This window comes from Cherax quadricarinatus, chromosome 24 (genome assembly GCF_038502225.1).
Source record: "Cherax quadricarinatus isolate ZL_2023a chromosome 24, ASM3850222v1, whole genome shotgun sequence".
Taxonomy (NCBI): Eukaryota; Metazoa; Arthropoda; class Malacostraca; order Decapoda; family Parastacidae; genus Cherax; species Cherax quadricarinatus.
The window spans coordinates 32,599,354-32,618,773 of NC_091315.1; the positions used below are offsets into that span (position 1 = coordinate 32,599,354).

A 19,420-nucleotide genomic window follows, 5' to 3' on the forward strand; every position below is an offset into this window, starting at 1 on the left:
GTAACTTTTATAAAAAAAGATAATTAGTCAGAGTAGGGACATTTTTAAAATGTCCATAGTTGTTCATTATTCTTTCTTTCTTTCAACACATTATTATATTATAATAATATGTGAAATTTATTGTACTGTGGGTGTATGTATCATGTTTATATGCTATGTAACATGTTTCTTGTATAATTTTGAAGAGAATATCATAGATGGATTAATGAAAATGTATATATTAATGTAAAGTAACATTTAATGTTCCCAAGAGTGATTATTATTAATACACATTAGTACTATTATTATTATTACTATGGCATCAAAACTAGAGGGACACTCTTAGTGATTATACATAAGTATAATTATCAGAGTACACATAAAATATGCAATACCTTTAAAACATTTGAAATTTTGGAAAGTTTCCAGACATAATGGAGAGACTTGCTCATAAAGAATGTAAATAAACCGGGTAGTGTATAGTGACCATATTAGAAAGTCAGGTGGGGGAGCCGTATAGAAAGTTTTGGTCACAATTTGAAATGTCCATATTAGCAAAATGCCAACACAGTATAGCGAGGCCCTACTGTATATACTATGCATCAATTTAGTTGTTAAATTTTTTTTGTGTAAATAAATGACTTGCATATTCTGGGTTTACAGGAACTGCACCTGTCCATGACAACAACTCCCACCACAGTTGAGGTAAGAATAGATTACAGAGTAAGTAGCACTGATTGTGGCACATATTAGCATACTCTGGAAAGAATGCTCACTAGATATGTGATGGATTTGTTTGTTATCAAGGTGAATACCCAAGAATTTTCCTTTATCTTGGTTTTCAAGGTGTGTAATTTTTAGGTAAACATTTTCTTTATTCTCAAGTGCTATATAATAAATCTTTTCAATATTAAGTTTCAACTGTCACCATCCAAGGCAATATTTTTTTTTTTTGTTCAACACTGATAATGCTGTTGCAATCAGTCAGATCTGATTAGTCTCTGACACTGGGCCATTTTTACTACAAAAAACCAAGTTTACATAGCATAGTCACATTACATGGGCTTTTCTCAGAAGAAATTTCCCTGTATGACATAAAGGTCTGAGTGTATAGGAAGCGAAGACTGAAGCATTAATTTAATAACAAAATAACATTTAACAAAATTTTAGTCAACAATGAGGAATGACTGTAATATGCAGGACACTGAAGTTTATGAAATCCAGGTACAGTACAAAGGAATGTGTAAAAACAGAACTAACAGTTACCATACCCTGAAAATTTTTAAACAAAATATTATGGCAATTTATACTTTTAACAAGAACATGTATGGAAAACAAAAAGAGAGATAGTAACATCTGTGACCAGCAGTAAGGAAATAAAAGTAAGTCTGTTATTGTTTGCATACTTGGACAGATTACCTTTGAAAGATACTTTTATAAGGCATCAAAAATAGAGAGAACACAGATTATGGTAATCTGGTATTCAGGAGATAACACTTACTGGTTTGTATTAATCTCTGCCTACGAGTATGTGTTTCGTTGTTTGCTGGAGGTGCAGCAGTATTGACAGCAGCCACCACTGTTGTCACTTGCTGCTCCACCTGATGAAAGTAAATGCAGGTCACCAACTCAATATTATAATAATAATAGTACCAATAATGTCATATATTCGAATTATGATATCATTTTGCATATTAAAAGCCTCTTTGATTTTTGCTTAATAGTTTTTGTTCTTATTATTTTCCTTTCTTGTCCCTGGGGAAGTGGAATAAGAATCTTTCCACCGTGAGCCATGTGTGTTGTAAAAGTCAACTAAAATGCCGGGAGCAATGGGCTAGTAACACCTTTTCCCGTACAGCTTACTAAAAACATAAACAAGAGAACCTTAAAGTTGGGATGTTTGAATATGCGTGGATATAGTGCAGATGATAAGAAAGAGATGATTGTGGATGTTATGAATGAAAAGCTGGATGTCCTGGCTTTAAGTGATGGGGGTAAGAGAGTTTCAGTGGGATGGAATCAATGGCCAGTGGTTTTTAATAGAGTTAAGAGCTAAGGAAGTAGAAATAATGTTGAAGGATCAGTTAGGGCAGGAAAAGAGGGAATATAAATGTATAAATTCAAGGATTATTGGAGTAAAATAAGGGCCGGATGTGAAAAGTGGGAGAGAGACTCCTGGATAGATCTGTCATTTCAACAGAGCCTTCAACAGCGGATAGATGTGGGTGGTCTCAGTCATGTACAAGGCCAATATTGTCAAAGTACCACACTTGACTCCACTACAAGGACAGCGTGAAGCGAGCTTCTACATGATAAGATGGGCAGCAAGCAGGAACTACACTGGCTGTACCCTTCTTCAGAGCATTACTTCATCTGAGATCACTTATTCCTAGGATGACTTGAGTCTAGAACATGTTCATACAGCATAATGATATCAACAAGATGACGTCAGATGATCAAAAAAAAAAAAAATGCTGGCCCACAGATGGCTCCAACTTCGTCCTATTCCCTCCTTGTATTTCTCATAACAATAGAGGCGCTTTCAAATGAGCTGAGGTAGGTAACAGCTCTTAGCTTGTAAATAAAGTTAGGAACCCTTACCCTAACCTTGTTAAACCATGTTTTAAAAAAAAAAAATATATATATATCTTCTTTCAACAAACTGGCTGTATCCCACTGAGGCAGGGTGGCCCAAAAAGAAAAAACGTAAATTTCTCTTTTTAAATTTAGTAATTTATACAGGAAAAGGGATTATTAGCCCTTTGCTCATGGCATTTTAGTCGCCTCTTATAACATGCATGGTTTACAGAGTACCTCTCAAATATCCCAGCATTCACTTCAACAATCCCATCTTCTTCTTATTTCAACAAACCAGCCGTATCCCACCAAGGCAGGGTGGCCCAAAAAGAAAAACAAAAGTTTCTCTTTTTAAATTTAGTAATTTATACAGGAAAAGATAAGATAAGATAAGATTTCGTTCGGATTTTTAACCCCGGAGGGTTAGCCACCTAGGATAACCCAAGAAAGTCAGTGCATCATTGAGGACTGTCTAACTTATTTCCATTGGGGTCCTCAATCTTGTCCCCCAGGATGCGACCCACACCAGTCGACTAACACCCAGGTACCTATTTGCTGCTAGGTGAACAGGACAATAGGTGTAAGGAAACGTGTCAAAATGTTTCCACCCGCCGGGAATCGAACCCGGGCCCTCCGTGTGTGAAGCGGGAGCTTTAGCCACCAGGCCACCAGGGGTTACTAGCCCCTTGCTCCCGGCATTTTAGTCGCCTCTTACAACACGCATGGCTTACGGAGGAAGAATTCTGTTCCACTTCCCCATGGAGATAAGAGGAAATAAACAAGAACAAGAACTAGAAAGAAAATAGCAGAAAACCCAGAGGGGTGTGTGTATATATATGCTTGTACATGTGTAGTGTGACCTAAGTGTAAGCAGAAGTAGCAAGACGTACCTGAAATCTTGCATGTTTATGAGACAGAAAAAAGGACACCAGCAATCCTACCATCATGTAAAACAATTACAGGCTTTCGTTTTACACTCATTTGGCAGGACGGTAGTACCTCCCTGGGCGGTTGCTGTCTACCAAACTACTACCTACACAATCTCATCTATAAATACGTAAACCCTTTGAGGGTCTGTCCTGAAGTTCTATGGCTTTGAAGCCTGGTTCCACACCATAGTTCTACGCCATGAGCTCAGCTCACTCAGGTAAGCTGTCAGCAGTAAATTTGGGCCTAGCTATGAGAGAATGGATCTATGTGGTAAGTGTGCACCATATAAAACAAATTCTGCAACACGTAGTGCATGAGAAAAAAAAATTACCATGTTTTTGGATTAAAACAGCCACTTTGTGGTGTATTTTTGTATGATTTTTACAGTTGTATTCATGGTTTCTTAGTCTCATTTGGTAGAATGGTAAGACAAGATAAGATAAGATTTCGTTCGGATTTTTAACCCCGGAGGGTTAGCCACCCAGGATAACCCAAGAAAGTCAGTGCGTCATCGAGGACTGTCTAACTTATTTCCATTGAGGTCCTTAATCTTGTCCCCCAGGATGCGACCCACACCAGTCGACTAACACCCAGGTACCTATTTGCTGCTAGGTGAACAGGACAACAGGTGTAAGGAAACTTGTCGAAATGTTTCCACCCGCCGGGAATTGAACCCGGGCCATCCGTGTGTGAAGCAGGAGCTTTAGCCACTAGGCCACAGAAATAGAGATGATTTCAATTGGTTTCATTGCCGAAAATAGCTTGAAATTGAGCTTAAAATAACGAAATATTCAATTTTTGCCGATGTTCAAGAGTAAACAAATGATGTCACACGTCCAATACACTTGATGTGGGTCTAATATATGTTCACGAATGTGCTGATATTATTTATACAATTATTACAATATTGCATAACAGTAAATCTTCTATTTTTTGATGTGAATAAAAAATCTTTGTGAATAAAAAATCAAACTGGAATTCATCTGTAAAGCCTGGAAATTTTGTTTAAAATTGGCCAAATTACCAATTTCTGATCACATTATTGGGTAGTTTCTTGTGCTCAATCGATAAAACAGAAGTGATACTAGCAAAATAGCTACGAATTTGGTCACTTGGAATAATGTAATTGGCCTAAAATAGGAGTCAGATTGGGCAAAATTCCTGATGCATATATACAGCCTATCCTCACTTAATGATGGAGTTCTGTTCCCAAGACCACGTCGGTAAACAAATTCATCATTAAGTGAGGCATATACTATAATGGTAGTGGGTTTGTGTCAACCATCTTTGATGTTGTTTTAATGTCACCTTTGCACCATTTATAACATTTCTGGTATATTTTTAAATGTTTATACAGTAATGTAATGTATATTGTAATAAACAGAATAGAGGAAATCAGCTCTAATATATATTATTTAGGTATGCATACTGGTCAGAGAGCCCGTCATAAATGTGAGACGTTGGTAAACAAGTACATCGCTCAGTGAGGAGAGGCTGTATAGCTGATGCAGTAAAATTTGCGATGGTGTAATTTCATCAATTTTCCGTCAAATTTCGTACTTTTTGTTTTATCACCTTCAAAAAAAGTGTCTCTACCATTTCTTATAAAAAAATATTTTTTTTTTTTTTAATTTCTTAGACCCTGTGGACAAGGTGTAGGACTACAGCCTGGACCCTCGAAGGGTTAAACAAGTATGGTAATATTACACATCCCTGCCTAAAGCCTACATTTACTGGAAAATAATCCTCCTCTCTCGCTTCGGTGGGATGTGGCTGGTTGTTGAAAGAAGAATCATCCTCTCTCCTGCATACCCTAATCAGTGCCTCATTATCTTCATAAAAACTCTACTGCTTTTAGTAATATTATTTTTTTTTTTTATTATCACACTAGCCGATTCCCACCAAGGCAGGGTGGCCCGAAAAAGAAAAACTTTCACCATCATTCACTCCATCACTGTCTTGCCAGAAGGGTGCTTTACACTACAGTTTTTAAACTGCAACATTAACACCCCTCCTTCAGAGTGCAGGCACTGTACTTCCCATCTCCAGGACTCAAGTCCGGCCTGCCGGTTTCCCTGAACCCCTTCATAAATGTTACTTTGCTCACACTCCAACAGCACGTCAAGTATTAAAAACCATTTGTCTCCATTCACTCCTATCAAACACGCTCACGCATGCCTGCTGGAAGTCCAAGCCCCTCGCACACAAAACCTCCTTTACCCCCTCCCTCCAACCTTTCCTAGGCCGACCCCTACCCCGCCTTCCTTCCACTACAGACTGATACACTCTTGAAGTCACTCTGTTTCGCTCCATTCTCTCTACATGTCCGAACCACCTCAACAACCCTTCCTCAGCCCTCTGGACAACAGTTTTGGTAATCCCGCACCTCCTCCTAACTTCCAAACTACGAATTCTCTGCATTATATTCACACGACACATTGCCCTCAGACATGACATCTCCAATGCCTCCAGTCTTCTCCTCGCCGCAACATTTATCACCCATGCTTCACACCCATATAAGAGCGTTGGTAAAACTATACTCTCATACATTCCCCTCTTTGCCTCCAAGGACAAAGTTCTTTGTCTCCACAGACTCCTAAGTGCACCACTCACCCTTTTCCCCTCATCAATTCTATGATTCACCTCATCTTTCATAGACCTATCCGCTGACACGTCCACTCCCAAATATCTGAATACATTCATCTCCTCCATACTCTCTCCCTCCAATCTGATATCCAATCTTTCATCACCTAATGTTTTTGTTATCCTCATTACCTTACTCTTTCCTGTATTCACTTTTAACTTTCTTCTTTTGCATACCCTACCAAATTCATCCACCATCCTCTGCAACTTCTCTTCAGAATCTCCCAAGAGCACAGTGTCATCAGCAAAGAGCAACTGTGACAACTCCCACTTTATGTGTGATTCTTTATCTTTTAACTCCACGCCTCTTGCCAAGACCCTCGCATTTACTTCTCTTACAACCCCATCTATAAATATATTAAACAACCACGGTGACATCACACATCCTTGTCTAAGGCCTACTTTTACTGGGAAATAATTTCCCTCTTTCCTACATACTCTAACTTGAGCCTCACTATCCTCGTAAAAACTCTTCACTGCTTTCAGTAACCTACCTTCTACACCATACACCTGCAACATCTGCCACATTGCCCCCCTATCCACCCTGTCATACGCCTTTTCCAAATCCATAAATGCCACAAAGACCTCTTTAGCCTTATCTAAATACTGTTCACTTATATGTTTCACTGTAAACACCTGGTCCACACATCCTCTACCTTTCCTAAAGCCTCCTTGTTCATCTGCTATCCTATTCTCCATCTTACTCTTAATTCTTTCAATAATAACTCTACCATACACTTTACCAGGTATACTCAACAGACTTATCCCCCTATAATTTTTGCACTCTCTTTTGTCCCCTTTACCTTTATACAAAGGAACTATGCATGCTCTCTGCCAATCCCTAGGTACCTTACCCTCTTCCATACATTTATTAAATAATTGCACCAACCACTCCAAAACTATATCCCCACCTGCTTTTAACATTTCTATCTTTATCCCATCAATCCCGGCTGCCTTACCCCCTTTCATTTTACTTACTGCCTCACGAACTTCCCCCACACTCACAACTGGCTCTTCCTCACTCCTACAAGATGTTATTCCTCCTTGCCCTATACACGAAATCACAGCTTCCCTATCTTCATCAACATTTAACAATTCCTCAAAATATTCCCTCCATCTTCCCAATACCTCTAACTCTCCATTTAATAACTCTCCTCTCCTATTTTTAACTGACAAATCCATTTGTTCTCAAGGCTTCCTTAACTTGTTAATCTCACTCTAAAACTTTTTCTTATTTTCAACAAAATTTGTTGATAACATCTCACCCACTCTCTCATTTGCTCTCTTTTTACATTGCTTCACCACTCTCTTAACCCCTCTCTTTTTCTCCATATACTCTTCCCTCCTTGCATCACTTCTACTTTGTAAAAACTTCTCATATGCTAACTTTTTCTCCCTTACTACTCTCTTTACATCATCATTCCACCAATTGCTCCTCTTCCCTCCCGCACCCACTTTCCTGTAACCACAAACTTCTACTGAACACTCTAACACTACATTTTTAAACCTACCCCATACCTCTTCGACCCCATTACCTATGCTCTCATTAGCCCATCTATCCTCCAATAGCTGTTTATATCTTACCCTAACTGCCTCCTCTTTTAGTTTATAAACCTTCCCCTCTCTCTTCCCTGATGCTTCTATTCTCCTTGTATCCCATCTACCTTTTACTCTCAGTGTAGCTACAACTAGAAAGTGATCTGATACATCTGTCGCCCCTCTATAAACATGTACATCCTGAAGTCTACTCAACAGTCTTTTATCTACCAATACATAATACAACAAACTACTGTCATTTCGCCCTACATCATATCTTGTATACTTATTTATCCTCTTTTTCTTAAAATATGTATTACCTATAACTAAACCCCTTTCTATACAAAGTTCAATCAAAGGGCTCCCATTATCATTTACACCTGGCACCCCAAACTTACCTACCACACCCTCTCTAAAAGTTTCTCCTACTTTAGCATTCAGGTCCCCTACCACAATTACTCTCTCACTTGGTTCAAAGGCTCCTATACATTCACTTAACATCTCCCAAAATCTCTCTCTCTCCTCTACATTTCTCTCTTCTCCAGGTGCATACACGCTTATTATGACCCACTTTTCGCATCCAACCTTTACTTTAATCCACATAATTCTTGAATTTACACATTCATATTCTCTTTTCTCCTTCCATAACTGATCCTTCAATATTACTGCTACCCCTTCCTTTGCTCTAACTCTCTCAGATACTCCAGATTTAATCCCATTTATTTCCCCCCACCGAAACTCCCCTACCCCCTTCAGCTTTGTTTCGCTTAGGGCCAGGACATCCAACTTCTTTTCATTCATAACATCAGCAATCATCTGTTTCTTGTCATCCGCACTACATCCATGCACATTCAAGCATCCCAGTTTTATAAAGTTTTTCTTCTTCTCTTTTTTAGTAAATGTCTACAGGAGAAGGGGTTACTAGCCCATTGCTCCCGGCATTTTAGTCGCCTCATACGACATGCATGGCTTACGGAGGAAAGATTCTTTTCCATTTCCCCATGGACAATAGAAGAAATAAAGAAGGACAAGAGCTATTTAGAAAAAGGAGAAAAACCTAGATGTATGTATATATTTATGCATGTGCGTGTCTGTGAAGTGTGATATACTACCTATTCCATACTTCTGCAACATTTGACATGCTGCTTCCCTATCCACTCAATTGTATGCCTTTTTCTAAATCCATAAATGTGACAAAATACCTTACTTTCACCTAAGTACTGGTCACTTACGTGATTCATCGTAAACATGTGATAAATTAAATACAGAAGATGGAACACTATGATCCTCATCTCTGCATACCTGAAGAGCATACCTTAAGAGGATTTTGGGGGTCAATGCCCCCACAGCCCAGTCTGTGGCCAGGCATGCATAGTTCATATGGATTTCTAGGCTATTTTACCCTGCAGTACAGTTTATGTTTCCAGTACATTATATCGCTGACAATACGGTATTAGCTGCTCTAGACACCGTTGCAGAGCACTGCTTCTAGATTTGTCAGGGTCCTCCTCAGTGAAAATGTCTAACTTTAAGTTAGTCAAGTCAGTAAGCAAATCAGTCAATTCAGTCAAGTCAGTCAGTAAATCAGTCAAGACAGTCAGTCAAGTCAGTAATTAAGTCAGTTAAGTCAGTCAGTCAAGTCAGTTAGTTATTCACCACACAAACTCATATATATTTACCGCATTCTTATTAATTGTACAAACTGACGCTTCATTAATGCCTCAGGCTATCTCTTATCAAATATCTCTATTTTCTTCATTAACTCTTAAGACTTAAACACTTATACCTTTTCTTGCCACTTTCAGTAACACTGGTATGCCTACTGGGTGCCATGATTGCTTGGCAGATACAAGATATGGCAAATAAAAGATCTAAATTCAATCCACAAAATAAAAATAAACATAGCTAGCCCCTAGCAGAGAATGGTTAAACACACGTATGAACCAAAGGCTGGGACAAGAGTGGCGGGGGTGGCAGGGGATGGTGGTAGGTCTCCCCCGTTGACTCAATGGTCTAATCCACAGCCAGGCAGAGTTCTGAGTTGGGGAAGTATCCCGCAGGCAGTGCTCTAAATTTTTTCCCCTCCCGTAAACTGAACCGTGTTAAGTTAATTTTACGAAGCGTTGTATAAAACTGTGCAATTTTTCAATAGTGCAATAACCAAAACATGACAAGTAAATCTATTTAATATAATGGTCTACTGTATTACAAACAGTTCAATTTGAAGGGTGGAAGCCCAACTATTGATGCATGCTAAAATTTCTATATAGGAGTCATCATTCTGCTTAACAATGGTACCAGCAGCTGCATCAGGAGGTTGGTGAACAGAACCATCAGCATAATTGGTGGGCATGTGTCCTGTGAGACAGGCATCAAAATGACTTAAGACATGAAAGATGGTTTCAAGATTAAACTTTGACTGTCATATAATAGGGTTCTCTAAGGTAAATAAAGAATAATGATTTGGAGAGAGGTAATTTTCTATGGTGCACAGAGGTATTGCTGTTACATTGACACAGATCATGTATTTGATTCATTTAGAGGTCAAGTTCAGTTTTCATGATCCATTTGGAGGAGTGATCAACAATGGTAAAATAGGGTTGGAGAGCTTCTGTGCAAGGGTTTGAATGGATTTGCTCAAGCATATTGACACCAAATGAGAACATTTCTTTTGGTGATTAACTGAGAGGCTTGAGACATCAAGTTCTTCCACATGTTTAGTATTTTATTTACACATGGGCAACCTAGGATGATGCTCATTGCTTAACTCTTCAATTTTTCAAGCCCTCCAAGCTTTCTGTCTGACAAGAACAAACAGGCATGATTAGTTGTTTACCATTATGATTGCTAAATTTTGTGTTGCCAACATTTTTGTTTGGAGTTTTGTGACTAACAGTGACAGTAGATTCTGACTGTGCACAGAGTGGAAGGTTCTTATAACTAAACTTGTATGCTCCTGATTAATGCAAAGTTCCCAATGTATATGCTCACCCCATAGTACTGTAACTGTGCAGTCTTCTAACTGTAGAAACTGACAGGATCACAGGACCTTGGAAGTGTTAGAATAAATCATTTAATTTCATTACTGGAGAAATAATGTGACACTAACCTTTTGTAACTGCTGTTTGAGTTCACTGACACCACTTGCTAACTGAACTTGACTTCCTTCCAACTTTCTCTCTACTCCTTTCACCACATCTACATTCTGAAACCATTGTATATTTTAGTTAAATTTATATCACTCAATAATTAGTAAAACAGCATGGCAAGTAAAAAAGATTATAATTTGTTGTAGAAACATCATATGAAGATGAGACTTACACCAAAATGTTACCAGACTGTTGAAGTATTTTTCTGTAAGCTTAACTTATTTTTAAATTTTTTATATATGTATATATTTTTTTACCTGTCAGCCCGCATGTACCGCACACGACTGGAGCCCCCTTAAATGGAAAATTCCAAAAATAAACAATTCATAAGCTTTGCAAGTTTCAAATGTATTTAAACTGCGTGTGTACAAGATATTTTTCATTGCTCCATTGTCCCTTGAGGGTTAAGCTAAAACAGCAGAATCCCATTCATTCATTCATTAAAGAGAGAGCGAGTGCACAGGCATAATGCTGGTAATGTCTTATTGTGTGTGCTCAAGATAATCCTTAGTTTCAATAATAATGCAAAAAAATATAATACAATACTATTTAACCTTAATATATGCCTGTCTTATTTTTTCTCTATGAACAATACTATTCATTTCAACACTGATATGCCTATTAATGAAAAACTGTCTTGAGTATTTGTAGGTCACTTTCTAGGCATATCATACAGTACTCCCCCAGTCACTGGATTGATCCAGTGACAGTATAAATCCAAACCACTAAATTTATCAATTGACAGTACATGTATACTGCAATACACTGATAGTACACCCAAGTCATTAGATAAATCCACTGAGAGTATACTGCATGTATCTGCTAAGAGTACACCTTAACTACTAGATGAATCACTTAAGAAGTACACTCCAACCATTCAATGAGCACTTGACCCAAATACATATACCCTAAGCATACTTCCTATTCCAACACCACTGTAATTACTGTATTATTTACCATTTTATAGTACTCACACACACACTGCAAGTAAGAAGCAAAACTTGTTGTACTGTGTACACATGTGATCAGGATTTTATTTTAATTTTTCATTAATTTTTAGATTGCTCCCAATTTCCTTTCCCCCCAAAAAATATATTTGGTGCTGAAGAAAATTATCACGTCTCTGAGCATTTATGAAAACTGGAGTATTTATGGCAAACATCATTGAATTTTTGAGATCATGGATACTTTCATGTACGTATATTGTACAAGATCTGTTACAGCACATACATATAAAATGCAACAAAATTATGGTAACGAACATTTAAATTAAAATCTTTGCCATTGTTTATATAAAATAGGTCAATATAATTTTGAATGTTTCTCTGTTTGGATATGTAGTCATGAAATTCAGTATATATATACTATATGTATATATATATACAGTGGTACCCTGAGTTTCGGCCATAATTCGTTCCAGAAGGCTGTTCGAGTGCCGTTACCAAATGAATTTGTTCCCATAAGGAATAATGTAAATTAGATTAGTCTGTTTTAGACCCCCAAAAATACACTTACAAAAGCACTTACAATAATAAACTTACAAAACTGTTTGAGTTGGGAGCTGTATGAAACTCGGGGTACCATTGTTTTCTTAAAAATGCATTAGTGTGTTGTTAGAAACATGAAAGAAATGCACAATTCTCTAGTTTAAATATTACTCAAGCAATTCAAACAAGAATACAGGACATACAAAACAAAATTGATGAAATTACTTTGAAAGAAAGAACACATAAGGGAAAGTTAAGAAACAGTTTAAATGAACAGTAATTTCTAGACTGGAGAACTTGTGCTGTGATCAAACTGCAGTTAAAATCAGCTCTTGTATAATTATACAAGAGATAACCTGATTTTAACTGCAGTTTGTTCACAGCACAAGTTCTCCAGTCCAGTCTAGCTGACCTCTCTAAAGGCAGTGCCTCTTTTACGTAAAGGAAGAGAATGGGAGACTATAGGGTGAAGCAAGGTGTTAATAATATTAATGGCAGATGTGAGCAGGTGAACTTGTCCTTCATGAGGACTTATAGTACACTTACTACATACTGTATCCTCCCATGTTATCAAGTGGCTTGTTTGTTATTCAAAGAATTTACATTTATCCAAACTTTAGACAAGTGGCAAAAGAAGAATGTTTCCCAACTTCCTTTGTCCTGATATTACATGTTATTCTAAGCAGTAATCGTATGGTCAGGTTACTGACATTTATTCAACCACATAAAAACTTGCCATTGTTTCATTAGAGGCTAGCTGCTTCCACGTTATGGCTACAATAAGACCTTACTCAAATGAAAGAGAAAAGACAGGATATTATTGACATACTTGAGTCAGGTTCTGGAGTGTATAAGCTTGTTGGTTCATGGTATCCCTGAGTTGAGCAACAGATGTGTTTAGGTTAGCAATCTGTGATGGCAGTGTGGGGTCTATGCTATTATGCAGAATTTCCAGGGTTGACAAGCATTGGGTCACATTATTCATGTCTATATGTGACTGCTCTATGCTCTGAAATAAAATATAGAATAAACATTCCATATAAATATTTGCTTTTAACAAGCTGGCTGTCTCCCACTGACCTGAAACGGAAACACTTTCACCATCGTTCACACTATCACTGCCTTGCCAGAGGTGCACAGATACAACAGTTTAGATGTCACTCAAAACAGCAAATATCCCAAACCCCTCCTTTCAGCACAAGCACTGTACTTAACACTTCCAGGACTCAAGTCCGGTTACCCAGTTTCCCTGAACCCCTTCACAAAATATTACCTTGCTCAGACTTCAACAGCTTGTCAAGTCCCACAAGCCATTTGTCTCCACGCCTATCTAACATAATCACACATGTCTGCTGTATGCCCAAGCCCCTGCATACAAAACCTCTTTTACCCCCTACAACCTTTCCTAGGCCAACCTCCACCACACCTTCCCTCCAATACAGATGTATACATCCAAGTCATCCTATTTTGCTCCATCTTCTCTAAATGTCTAAACCACTTCAACATCCCTCCTCAGTCCGTAAGCCATGCGTGTCATAAGAGGCAACTAAAATGCCAGGAACAAGGGGCTAGTAAACACTTCCGTATAAATTAATAAATGTAAAAAGAAGATTAACTATGTTTTTTCTTTGGATCACCCTGCCTTGGTAGGAAAACACATACATACACACACACATACATGCATACATATACTATACATGAACTGTAGTACAGATCAGCCATTGCTAATCAGGTAATCAGTTATCCGGTTCCATCATTAATCCAGCACTAATTTTTGGCTAGCATAATTTCAAATTTCATCCTTATACTGACTCAAATCATTATACTGACTCAGAAATTGTGCAGATGGTTGTAAATCCACAGCAACAAGCCAGTGGAGGAAAAAGCAGAGATGAAAATGAAGATGTAGCAGAAAGTCTCTATTGATAGGTTAACTAAGCGTATTCTAACCTAACCACTCTGTAATCAGGCAAACTCACTAATCCGGCACACCAAAGGTCCCGAGGATGCCGGATTAGTGATGGCCGACCTGTATCAACACACCTCTGGCAAGACAATGATGGAGTGAGTGATGATGAAAGTGTTTTTTTCTTTTTTAGGTCGCCCTGCCTCAGTGAGATACAGCCGGTTTGTTGAAAGAAACACAAATAACCCGCACATAAAAGAGAGAAGCTTACGACGACGTTTCGGTCCGACTTGGACCATTGACAAAGTCAATGACTTGACTTTGTCAATGGTCCAAGTCGGACCGAAACGTCGTCGTAAGCTTCTCTCTTTTATGTGCGGGTTATTTGTGTATCGTTCCAGTCACGGTATTGTGCCTTTTTGTTATTTATTTGTTGAAAGAAGATGTACATACATATGGTACAGTCATTGCTACAAATTGTGAGGAGATATTTTCCTATATGTCTAGCAAAACTTAAAATATAGCAGTAATGAGTTTAATATTGACATTCACAAAAAGAAATGACCTGAAAAATAAAAAAAGGAGATTTAGGCATGGAAAGCAATTGATCCAGAAAAACACTGAATAATATCTTGTTGCAGCCTCCCATCAGTTTAAATATAGGATAACTCAAATCCACAAATAAGAAAGCCTGCAAGTTTGTAGAGATGACTGTACTGCATGTACAATATTACAAAATATATTTCAGACTATCTATAAAGGCTGTTTGTTCCTCCATAAAATGCTATCATTACCTTTAGTTTAAGTTTATTCGCTGAGGACTCCTTGATATTTGACTGGAGGGAGATATTGAAAGCAGTAATGGCAGTGCTGAATGATTCCATCTTGTTCCTGAGAGCAACAACAGTCTCTCCAAGGTATGCTCCATTACCACCACCTTCCCGCCCAACCTCCATGAAAGTCTGGTTTTTCAACAGCGATATTTCTTCCTGAAGAGATGTTTTATTACTATATTATTTCTCTTTGAACTGCCATTTATTTTTAACAAAATAATTAAATAGCAAACCTACATACATAGGTTTCCCCAACCTTTTTTATTTTTAGCTTAACGGCCAACTCCTGCCATAAACAATTCTCCATTTATACAAAAGTTGGTTGCTAATCAACCCTTGCATAAATAATTGTTATACAGTTAGTCAAAGTCAAAAAATTTTGACGATTATCCTAAGGAAGAGAAGGCCCCCTCCCCCCAGGTCTGTTTATGGGATTTTACTACTCTCCTTCAGTTATTGGGAGGAACTAAACCATGACCAATCATTCATGCTTATATTTACTAATCAAATAAATAGGTAAAACTTTGACTGTTTTGTGTTATTACTGATTCAAAATGGAGAGCAAGTGTAATATGGGAGAGGCCTGGGAATATGATTAATGAACAGAGGATAGGTTGCTTTAGTGGCTTAAATGTATACAGGGTTCATTTTGGACAGTTTTTTTTAATTGGAATTTGTTCAGTTTCGTGTAAAATTAGCCAAATTACTGACCTCTGTATACTTTACAACTCGCAACACTGTTAGCACTTCTAATTTCTGAGGTCCCAACAGAGAAAGGTTTAATGAAGTCTATAATTAACATTTCTGTGACAAATTAATCACCATCAGGATTTACTTCTGGAACATGACATACAGCAGTAATATACAAACCATAAGAAGTCACTGGAAATAAAATACATATTAGTAAACCTTAAGAAAGCCTAGGGAAAATATGGATTTGTCAGTTAAAAACAGAGTAGGGGAGTTAGTAGATGGGGAGATGGAGGTATTGGGAAGATGGCGAGAATATTTTTGAGGAACTTTTAAATGTTAAGGAAGAAACAGAGGCAGTAATTTCATGCACTGGTCAGGGAGGTATACCATCTTTTAGGAGTGAAGAAGAGCAGAATGTAAGTGTGGGGGAGGTACGTGAGGCATTACGTAAAATGAAAGGGGGTAAAGCAGCTGGAACTGATGGGATCATGACAGAAATGTTAAAAGCAGGGGGGGATATAGTGTTGGAGTGGTTGGTACTTTTGTTTAATAAATGTATGAAAGAGGGGAAGGTACCTAGGGATTGGCAGAGAGCATGTATAGTCCCTTTATATAAAGGGAAAGGGGACAAAAGAGACTGTAAAAATTATAGAGGAATAAGCTTACTGAGTATACCAGGAAAAGTGTACGGTAGGGTTATAATTGAAAGAATTAGAGGTAAGACAGAATGTAGGATTGCGGATGAGCAAGGAGGTTTTAGAGTGGGTAGGGGATGTGTAGATCAGGTGTTTACATTGAAGCATATATGTGAACAGTATTTAGATAAAGATAGGGAAGTTTTTACTGCATTTATGGATTTAGAAAAGGCATATGATAGAGTGGATAGAGGAGCAATGTGGCAGATGTTGCAAGTATATGGAATAGGTGGTAAGTTATTAAATGCTGTAAAGAGTTTTTATGAGGATAGTGAGGCTCAGGTTAGGGTGTGTAGAAGAGAGGGAGACTACTTCCCGGTAAAAGTAGGTCTTAGACAGGGATGTGTAATGTCACCATGGTTGTTTAATATATTTATAGATGGGGTTGTAAAGGAAGTAAATGCTAGGGTGTTTGGGAGAGGGGTGGGATTAAATTATGGGGAATCAAATTCAAAATGGGAATTGACACAGTTACTTTTTGCTGATGATACTGTGCTTATGGGAGATTCTAAAGAAAAATTGCAAAGGTTAGTGGATGAGTTTGGGAATGTGTGTAAAGGTAGAAAGTTGAAAGTGAACATAGAAAAGAGTAAGGTGATGAGGGTGTCAAATGATTTAGATAAAGAAAAATTGGATATCAAATTGGGGAGGAGGAGTATGGAAGAAGTGAATGTTTTCAGATACTTGGGAGTTGACGTGTCGGCGGATGGATTTATGAAGGATGAGGTTAATCATAGAATTGATGAGGGAAAAAAGGTGAGTGGTGCGTTGAGGTATATGTGGAGTCAAAAAACGTTATCTATGGAGGCAAAGAAGGGAATGTATGAAAGTATAGTAGTACCAACACTCTTATATGGGTGTGAAGCTTGGGTGGTAAATGCAGCAGCGAGGAGACGGTTGGAGGCAGCGGAGATGTCCTGTTTAAGGGCAATGTGTGGTGTAAATATTATGCAGAAAATTCGGAGTGTGGAAATTAGGAGAAGGTGTGGAGTTAATAAAAGTATTAGTCAGAGGGCAGAAGAGGGGTTGTTGAGGTGGTTTGGTCATTTAGAGAGAATGGATCACAGTAGAATGACATGGAAAGCATATAAATCTATAGGGGAAGGAAGGCGGGGTAGGGGTCGTCCTCGAAAGGGTTGGAGAGAGGGGGTAAAGGAGGTTTTGTGGGTAAGGGGCTTGGACTTCCAGCAAGCGTGCGTGAGCGTGTTAGATAGGAGTGAATGGAGACGAATGGTACTTGGGACCTGACGATCTGTTGGAGTGTGAGCAGGGTAATATTTAGTGAAGGGATTCAGGGAAACCGGTTATTTTCATATAGTCGGACTTGAGTCCTGGAAATGGGAAGTACAATGCCTGCACTTTAAAGGAGGGGTTTGGGATATTGGCAGTTTGGAGGGATATGTTGTGTATCTTTATATGTTTATGCTTCTAGACTGTTGTATTCTGAGCACCTCTGCAAAAACAGTGATAATGTGCGAGTGTGGTGAAAGTGTTGAATGATGATGAAAGTATTTTCTTTTTGGGGATTTTCTTTCTTTTTTGGGTCACCCTGCCTCGGTGGGAGACGGCCTACTTGTTTAAAAAAAAAAAAAAAAAAAAAAAATTAGTAAACCTGTAGAAAGTTTAAAATTAAACTAACCAAGTAAGGAGGTGGTGTTCATAGTCCTCCATGAATCAGGTGGTTACTCTCCAAGACAAGTCACAAACATTGAACAAAAGAAACTAGACACACCAGAAGTGTAAATAAATTATTTCAGAGTAAACAAGTTACTTGCAGAATCAGTGAAGTTTTAAGATTTTAAATAAGCTCTCTTAATATTCTTATGTACAAAGTGCATGAACTCTGTTAGTCGAGTGAGGTGGATTGGCTAGATGAATAAGCTTCCTGTATGATAGACACCTATTTTAACAAATTCTGGTTTTAAAATTTATATATCTAATAATACAGATAAAACAAGTGAAGTGATACACCATTACTGGCAGCATGAAATGGCTGCCAACAGAACGTGGTTTTACAAAAATTAATTTTAATTTAATTTGTGGATACTGTAACTACTCTGTAGTAATTTAGGATACTGCTTCCCAATATTATGTCTCAAAGGCCCATGAAAATAAATGTAGCAAAAATACCTAGGAACTGAAACAAAAGGAATTTTGTTTGAGAGTCTTAGAGAGGGATGTGTAATGTCACTATGGTTGTTTAACCCTTAAACGGTCCAAACAGATCGACGTTCAAATTCGTAGTGCTCCAAAAGTAGATCTACTTTTTTTTACATATTTTCAAATATAACAAAAAAAAAATGTAGATAAAAGTTTTTTTACACGTTTTCAAATGTAAAACAAAAAAGAAGATCTACATTTTTTACACACTTTCAGATGTTGAAAAAACATATACATGTATATACGTTTGGACCATTTAACCCTTTCAGGGTCCGTCCCGTAGATCTACAGCTTTACGTTCAGGGTCCAAACCGTAGATCTACGCCATGAGCTCAGCTCACTCTGATAAACTGTGAGTGGTACATTTGGGCCTAGATATGAGAGAATGCGTCTATGTGGTATGTGTGCACCACATAAAACAGATCCTGCAGCACACTGTGTATAATGAGAGAAAAAAAATGAAATCATGATTTTTCGATTAAAACAGCAACTTTGCAGTGTTTTTTCGTATGATTTTTATAGTTGTATTTGCGATTTCTTGGTCTCATTTGATAGAATGGAAGACATATTACAGAAATAGTGATGATTTTGATTGGTTTTAGCACGGGAAATGGCTTGAAACTGAGCTCAAAGTAGCAGAAATGTTAAATTTTTGCCGATATTCAAGAGTAAACAAACGACCTCACACGTCTAATACACGTCAGCTGGTGGGTCTAATATACATTCACAAATATGGTGATGATATTTATACAATTATTACAGTATTGCATAACAGTAAATCTTCTATTTTTTGGTGTGAATAAAAATTCATTATGTGAATAAAAAATCAAAA

At 37.7% G+C, this 19,420-nt stretch overlaps 1 protein-coding gene across 2 annotated transcripts in view; it reads right to left on the reverse strand.

The window, feature by feature from the left end:
• Positions 1–19,420, reverse strand: part of LOC128690707 (EF-hand calcium-binding domain-containing protein 14) — a 267,606-nt gene that overhangs the window by 13,299 nt on the left and 234,887 nt on the right. For both annotated transcript variants that reach the window (XM_070088309.1, XM_070088310.1), the window contains exons 5-8: positions 15,002–15,196; positions 13,131–13,310; positions 10,775–10,870; positions 1,481–1,580 (exon numbers count right to left, since the gene is read on the reverse strand). In XM_070088309.1, the coding sequence (XP_069944410.1) occupies positions 1,481–1,580; positions 10,775–10,870; positions 13,131–13,310; positions 15,002–15,196 (571 nt within the window). The remainder of the gene's footprint in view (positions 1–1,480; positions 1,581–10,774; positions 10,871–13,130; positions 13,311–15,001; positions 15,197–19,420) is intronic.